Here is an 8173-nt window from a genome sequence, read left to right on the forward strand (position 1 = left end):
TTTTAATCCTTCCCATAATTTTTTTTTTAGTTTTGCATCTGTGGAAGATCTTGTTTTGCTTTCCTAACATCCATCTATCTAGCTGTGTGTTGACTTTTATCTGTCCCATAACCCCTCTCTCTCTCTCACTAATCATCAATCCAATAATATACAGCCTCTACATCTATAATATACATTTCTAATTTGTGTGTTACATAATTGTTCCAATTATTGAGTTGGAAGTATTTAATATGAACTTTGCACACAAAAATGAGGAGGTTTTTATTTGTGTTTCATTTCTTTATTTTTATTTTTAAAATTCAAACAGTTGATTTAAATCTATAATCTCCAAGATCAAATTTTAAATTCTTTTACTATCTTTTGAGACAAGTACATAATCACTATTTTCAGATGGTCAAAATTTCTAAAAAATATTGATTTTATATCTATCTAAAGAAAAGTAAAAAAATATATATATATACCCATCTCTCTCTCTATATATATATAAAGTTTGGTGTTGAATTATATTTTAATATAAAGATCAAGTTGAGTGATTTGAGTCGATTATTTAAATTTTGTGAATAAAAATAAGAATATGACTCTATACTAAAAATTAGAAGGTTTATAAATTAATTTTAATGTGATCATTTTTTTGAACGCCTTTTAACCACTTGATTTTATACTAAATTAATTTTAAATTTTAATTTTTTTGCACGAGTGAGGTAGAAAATTTTCAACGGTTTGAATTCTTCATTTGAAGTCAATATGATAGATTTTAGAATTGAGTTCACATTGATCAACTTAAGAACTCCCTAGTTCTACTCATACTTGATAACTTAAATATAGTACGACTAAATACAACGAATCTACATTCGAATTTTGAGTGATAACTCGTTGCATCTACGCCGCAACCTTTTTTTGTGTATGTTGGTATACTCAATTTTTTTTTTGTTTCATTTTTCCGTGGTGACATTTTCTTCTCATTCTTCTATATGATAACAATAGTAAGAGTCAAATGACAATAATAGAGAGTTAAATGTACACAGCGATCAGCGATCGATTGTTCGATGTTTAATTCTCTATCACTAATTATATCAGGACTATCAGCTGAATACATCTTTCCTAGTCACTAAGAACAAAATAGTAAATCTTCATTCGTTGTACCAAATTAATGCATTTCTCCTCATCACAAATGCAGCAACATAGTTAAGAGAACAAAATATATCATCGATTTTTTTATGAATAAGTAAACCAAACATATTGTAACCTTGAGCAATTCCATAACAATACTATTATGTTAATTTTCCCTACCTAAATATGACATCCACAAATTCACACTTTTGATTGTATTTAGCATTTGTATTACAAAAAATAGCGGCTTTCTTATTGTTTCACTATACCTTTCTCGGATCAAAGGATTTCCGCACAACTATGAAGGCTTCTTCAGAAAACATCACAGCAACCTAAATCAACATAAATCCCTCATAATTAAATTCCATTCAATTAAATAACTAATTCAAAGTTTCTCAAAATAATGTCAAATATTTTATAAAAACACTCGATAATTTACTTCTTTCAAAAGACCAAGGCAGGCTAGAATGTGCTGCAGTTTGGGAATTATACTATATCCTGCCAGTAATTTTTATTTGCAAAGAACACCTTCAAACTAATAGGTTGAAAAGATATATTTAATTAAATGGGACAATTTGAGCTCTACCTTCAATGTGTCATGCTCCTGGATTTTCTCCCAATCGAAATAATAAAGTTGAAACCAAATACAGAATATTCCTACATTTGGTTCCAAGCTTCTATGAGATGACAACATCAAGAGCAAATATAGTCAGTTTCTAAACTCAAGCTTCTATGATGTGGGTATAAAATATTTGGTTGGGTCTGAGATGACAAAATCAGGGGTAATTTAGTCAATTTTGCTTTCAAGGAAGAACAATCATGATATGTACAGCTCAAGCAGATGGAAATAATTAAACCAAGAAAAAATCTAGGAGATGTGCAATTGATTCCAACTGCAACACAATTCTGGCAAGAATCAACAATTGAACCGCAATATTCCAAAAAATCGCCACTCAGTACATACACCCATCCTTTTAAGTTAATGGCGAACTATGATGGTATATCTATTCCGCATTCCTTCAACAGTTCCACATCTGCCTAAAATTGCATAGAACAAATTGAAATTTACATAATTAAAAACATTCCTAATTTAGTTACCATAGAAAAGACATCAAGATGCACTCCAAGTGTTACCTGTCTCTGTTTTGTTAGGAATTGTTCCAAATGCAATGAAGTCGGGACTCTCTTTAGCCTTAACCTGAAGCCTTCGCAATTTTCTGAAGCAAAATCCAAATATTTCTTCTTGCTAATAACAATCAGTGAAAAAGCAATTCAATTTAAAAATAAAAAGCACAAAAGAACAGTAATATACCTTTGTGCTGGAGATAGACAGCTGGAACCATCGCTAGTAATCAGTCTTGCATTTAACTCAATGACGTACCATATATCTATCATACTACAAAGTATCTTTTTTTTATGAAACTTAATTTATTTTTGCATTTTGACAGTGGCAGGTGAATTATGCTCAACTTGAAAAGTTATCATTTTTTACTATATAGTGATGTACCAGGTGAATTATGCTAAACTTGAGTGTAATTTAGTTTTAAATTGCATCCGTTGCGAAATTGAATACAACTTTATGGTATCCCTTTATGTTCGACAAATTGTTTACAGTTAAGGAGTGAATAGTAAATTATGGAAGCCTTCCTTGACTGTGGATTTGGCTATTTAACCCCAGCTATAAATACAGCTATGGTCAAACCTGCTATGTACAATTTAACGGGAGAACGACTCTTATTTTAAACCTCTCCTATCATACTCATCCACCTATGAGAAGGACATAAATAATTTCATAAAATATAACCTGGTGTAATCTAAAATGCAGTATCTAAGTCCGCATGGAAGTGAACTTAAGATACTAAATTACTAATCATGGTTAAATATCATACCTACAAAACTTTGGTCATTGTTAACTGATTCAGCCGAGCCACAGGCTTCATAAATCGCACATATTAACTCTCAAGTATTCAGAATAATAAAATTCAAGCCCCTTTCTGATTTATAACCCTAAATTAGCTATAGAAATTTGATACTAGAAGAGAGAAAGAGGTACAGAGAGGGTTCATACTCAAGCCAAAGGAGTCAATGTCATAGTTATGATGAATATATATAGGATGAAGACTACACATAGCATGGATGTCAAACTAATACGAATTTAAGAGAAGAAATTAAATCATTCCAATCTTTCATAGAAAACCTTTAATTGGCCTTGAAATTCATTTTCACTACTTTCAATTCTCATGCCAACACTAATATCAAGCATGCATCACATAAAACCTGGTCTTCTTTTATGAAGTGAACATGCAGTGGTAAAATTTAGAAATCTTACCAAAATAGTATCGAAAATCTCAATTGTATAAAAAATTACTGATAGCTAGTTCCATGTACAGGAACAGATCATAATAAGAACCGCCGCCAGCACATCAAATCTAATCTCAATAACTGATACACAAAATAGGGAAAAATGGAAAAGCCGAGGGAAGTATGAATTAAATGTTTTGAATCGAGCCCGGTTAATTAACAGGAAAATAAAATAACAAAATTAATATATGCATAAGTGAAACATACCGAACGACGGATAGTCTCATCAGCGCCAAGCATGCAAACCACCTGACACATTTTGGTTTCTTGTTGGCATCTGCGCCAACACATCTCAAAGTAGTCAAAAGTGCCCTTTTGCCTGCCCTAGTAAATGGTTGCATCTCTATGCTAGTGTCCACCACCTTGTCAGACTACCTACAGCTTGCGGCCATCACCTTTAACCAATCCCCCAAATTTACCTATATCCCATCAGGAAAAAGATACACACACGACAAAAAAAGAAAAACATCAGTGAGAAAGAAAACAATGAAGAAAATATTTAATTAATTACACCACCTTTAGCACAGGATTAAGTAGAGTCTGACTCGATCCATAGCAGTGAGTATAGGAAACTGCATAGCATTAGAACTAACTAAAACCTTAAAGTCATCTAGGTAGAGTTGGGCAAAGGTGTATGTTATTTTAAAATTGTAAAGATTTAAATTTTTTACTGTTAGCATTTGGTATCAATTTCAGATTTGGTTCATAGTATCGGATAAATTAGAGGAAAACGTTCCAACTGCTTCTTACCAGAATAGCTTACCATACCACAATTCTGATGTTAACTCACTTTCACGTTGTCATTATTTATCTTATTTAGCATGCTTGTTGGTAGGAAATGGTGTACCTGATTTGTGTAAGTACATGACTTGTTTAGTATAAAGCAATACTGGAAAAAGAAATACAAAATAGTAGACTAGCAATCTGAAAAAAAAAATATAGTTGCATACATTGAACTTCTGCTCTAATATTGGATGGATATCAATGAGCAATTTGGTTTCTCTTTGGGCTTGCTTGGTTTTTAGTTGCGATTGACGTAAAAGGGGACTTAATGGTGCTATGTCAAGGAGAATTGAAGCCTGATTGGGGCTAGACTGCATGGTCAACTACTATTGATTAAGGCTAAATTTGATTTTAATTGGAGATTAAATTCATGATTAATATCTCAATTTGATTCGCTGGAAGAACTTTCCAAATAGGAAAATAAGAAATACAAATTAAAAAAAAACAGAAGGTAACATTTTGTTGAGAAAGAACTTACTTGAAGCTTGAAGAACATTTCCTTCAACATTACCTTAGAATAAGCCCAAACACTTTGAAGTCAGATAAATAAAACTCATAAGGAAAAAGCCAAAGATCGAACAGGCCGTAAGGCAGAGGAGGACTGTACCTGAGATCCTAGACGGCGTCGAAGGGGAGGAGCGTGCCCAAGTGAAGGCTTCAGCGGCGGCGCCAACAGCCGCTCCGATGGTGGCACGATCAATGGGGAGAGAGAGGTGAGGTTAGTGTTTTTTGAAAGAAACGGGGGGGGAGCAGAAAGGAGATGAGGTCCGCCAAAGAGAGAAAAGACGAATAGACGTAAGGGAGAGTGCAGTGAAATAAGTGAGAGGCAGCGTTGAGCAACACCTAGCGCAGACTGACCACGTGGCTAGCGTGGAGGAAGAGAGAAGCGACGGATGGCACAACAAAAATTCTTTATAAACGGGAGATGAATTTTGTATGATTACATCAGCCAACGTCAGCTGAAAATAATCTGAGCCATCCATCTTGGATCCGATAGTAACCAAGAGGGGTGGCACTGTTCATTGCTGAGGTCACACTTCATTGAAAATTAAAAAATTAAGGTATTATAATATTTTAATAGAGATTACAAAAAAATGAAGAATTTATACTCTTTATTATTATCTGAGAGGATTTGGACAAGGCGATATTAGCAAAAGAGAGGAATGAGTGTCAGAGGAAACAGAAAAGAGACCAAAGCAACAGCTGACAGCTAAGTTATACCGGCCTATGGTACGCCTCCAAAGATTTTTGATCTTCTGTGCCAAATTACTTTGTATCGAACCATTAATTATCCTTTGATTTGATGAGGAAAGAATGCATATACATTAACTACAGACAGCGTTAGTTACATTGTTATTCTTCACAAATAATCCGGATACCCCACTGATCAGTACAACTTGCTCTCCATGGCCCACACTACTCTTCATCCAATCTCATCTCGATAAAAAAGATAAAAATGAAAAGAAAAATCAGTTGTTTTCTTTTCAAAACCTAACTGAGCTCTTTCTCTTCTTCTCCTCCTTTCCTCCCTCCAATGGAAAAGGAAAAGGAAAAGTATAGAGGCGGCCACAACCAACCTTTTTCCCGTTCAAGGGCATCTTGGTCAATGTAGCCCTCTACTCTCCTCAGCAACAAGGGCATTTTGGTCAATGTAGCCCTCTACAGGAGCTTTATTTTACCTCAGGCAGACAGGATGGAGCCAGGCATTAGTGAAGAGAGGAGATATACGATTGGTATACGGATCTACGGTATTAGTATACGCTAGGTTAGCTGTAGGCTGTAGCTCAGTTTAATTTTTCTAACTTGCAATTTGTTTAGTTTACCTGTATTTTAGTCGTTGTGACCCCTGAAATGTTCTAATCCGAAATCTTGTTATACTTTGTGATATGATTCGAGGCTAATCTGCTCCAGGATTTCAATTTAAGTGGTTTCTTTCTTCATAGATGTTTTTTAAATAAACACATTGGCCCGGAACTTTCTTTTAAAATTAAAAAAATATTAAATGAAATGTTCTATATTGGAGGTGCTGTTACTGTATGTTGCCAGTTATCCACACGAAAGTTTATATAGTGCACAAATTGTGTAACCATGCGAAAGTTTATTTTGTTGGAACATATTTGAATTGGGTTCAATCTCATGTTTGATGCTCGTAATTTGGCACTGAAGTACCTTTAGTTTCGCATTTAACACTTTATCAGCTATCATCTTATTTTATTTTTATTTTTTGCAAATTGTCCAAAACATGTTGATTTACGCATAAGTCCCCAAAAATTCTTGTTTGCATCACCTAGCAATACCAGTTCTATGTACTCTCAAGCTAGTTCTTCCAATTTTTATCTTTCATTTCTAAACATGATCAAATGAACATTTCTTTTCAGATCAATTATTAGGGAAGAAGTAATAATTTTGGGCAAATAATGCAGTAATTTATGTATAGGTAATGTATTGAGTGGCATACAAGTAATGCCTCAAAACTCATAGCTATTCAAATCATAACTACATCAATCATGCAACAGAGTATAGATAAGGTCCTAAAAAATCACACGTTAGGTTCTTGGCACCTTGAAAGTAATATGCTATGCAACTCCAAAAAAAAAATCACATATGTTAGGTTCTTGGTACTGTTTTCTGTTGACCATAAAGTTAACTGGTATGATACTGGCATATGATGATTTGATGTAGTTTCATCGAGCTAACTGATACTTTTTGGCATATAGTCTTTCAAATTGCAGCATGGCACGGGAGCTTGTGTTTGTACGAGTTCTATGTTTAACTTTCTGTAATGTACTAGAAAGAATTTTTGTACCGATGAGCTCTACCTTTGGAAATTAGATTGACAGGTGCAGAGAAAGAGGGTCCCTAATTTATTTTGGCAAACAAAATCTATATTTTTCAGTTTTTCTTTTTGTCAATGAACTTATTTCTTTGTCAGAGAACTGCCAGGTTGTACAAACCTTTTGCTTGCAGGATATGAAAGTTTAGCTTGTATAGAAAGAAATTCCAACTTATTTATTTAGTTTTCTCTTCATTGTACTTCTATTCCTGGATGTTTTTGTTGAAATTCATTATTTTGGTTCCAAGTTATCATTTTAGTTTTAGTTTACAGCATGTCCTCCTCCCCTGAAAAAGTTTGGTGTTCTTGAATCAGATGCAAAAACTTCATTTTTGTTGATGATTCTTCTCATGTCTAACAGGTCCGGATTGCCTAAAGTAACACAAATTTTGAGTTTGGATCTGGACCGTCTGATCATAATCTGGGCCAATCCGGCCTGAGAGGAATGTATCAGTCCCCTTTTAATATTCATGCCAAAGAAGATCAAACAGCCTGGATCCAAGCTCAAATTTTGGGTTACTTCACGGGATCCAAATTCGTGTCTAACTTGGTACTCCTCAATTATCAAATAAATGCTAAGAAATAGCAAGATGCCACTCTGGACATTTCAGTTTTTTTGCAGTATTGATGAATAAGAAACTGATAATAGAACAATTAAAAAACTAGGCAGATTTATTAATTGGAGAAAGATGGCTTCAAATAGCTCCCGTCCACATATAATATTATTGTTTTTTATAATGTTATTCACTGCATCTTCTACAAATCCAGTTGGATGATAACGACATAACGTTTCTCATTCTACAATTTTTATTCTCAATTCTCAATTTGTGGATTTTTTTTTTTTATAAAATGTTATTAACCGCATGTTCTACAAATCCAGTTGGATCATAACGACATAACGTTTTTCATTCTGGAAATTTTTTAGCAATTTTTATTGTTCCTCTCTGCTTTCCTTTTTAAATTGGGTAAATGGACAAAATAATAAAATCGAGAAATAGGAAAGGAGAAAAAATGCTCTCGTTGAGAGTCGAACTCAAGACCTCCCGCTTACTAAACGGGTGCTCTAACCAACTGAGCTACGAGAGC

General features: G+C 33.9%; 1 protein-coding gene and 1 non-coding gene across 7 annotated transcripts; both read right to left on the reverse strand.

The window, feature by feature from the left end:
- Positions 1-1006: 1006 nt before the first annotated feature.
- Positions 1007-5050, reverse strand: LOC144571820 (uncharacterized). Of its 6 annotated transcripts, none has more exons than XM_078321202.1 (6): positions 4862-5050; positions 4733-4765; positions 3679-3890; positions 2245-2356; positions 1697-1767; positions 1007-1442 (listed from the first exon to the last, which is right to left on the reverse strand). In XM_078321202.1, exons 3-6 carry the CDS (start codon positions 3760-3762, stop codon positions 1374-1376), a joined length of 336 nt encoding a protein of 111 aa, XP_078177328.1. In that variant the 5' UTR covers positions 3763-3890; positions 4733-4765; positions 4862-5050; the 3' UTR covers positions 1007-1373. The 6 variants fall into 6 exon arrangements, 3 of the variants coding, with proteins under 3 accessions (XP_078177328.1, XP_078177335.1, XP_078177341.1); XM_078321209.1 differs by having other exon boundaries at positions 3679-4318; XR_013517596.1 differs by having other exon boundaries at positions 1697-2148; positions 2245-3890.
- A 3049-nt stretch (positions 5051-8099) lies between these two features.
- Positions 8100-8173, reverse strand: TRNAT-AGU (transfer RNA threonine (anticodon AGU)). The gene has a single exon. It is a non-coding gene; the product is annotated as a tRNA-Thr (tRNA).

The sequence above is a fragment of the Carex rostrata genome, chromosome 2 (assembly GCF_964058835.1).
Source record: "Carex rostrata chromosome 2, lpCarRost1.2, whole genome shotgun sequence".
NCBI lineage: Eukaryota > Viridiplantae > Streptophyta > Magnoliopsida > Poales > Cyperaceae > Carex > Carex rostrata.

Excerpts from the sequence above, each read along its gene's own strand:
- LOC144571820 (XM_078321215.1), bottom strand. The coding sequence starts at position 3,762 with ATGTGTTGGCGCAGATGCCAACAAGAAACCAAAATGTGTCAGGTGGTT. Across the intron at positions 1,768-2,244 it reads TCCTAACAAAACAGAGACAG|GAATATTCTGTATTTGGTTT; the intron begins GTAACACTTGGA and ends AACCAAATGTAG. Across the intron at positions 1,443-1,696 it reads AGGAGCATGACACATTGAAG|GTTGCTGTGATGTTTTCTGA; the intron begins GTAGAGCTCAAA and ends ATGTTGATTTAG.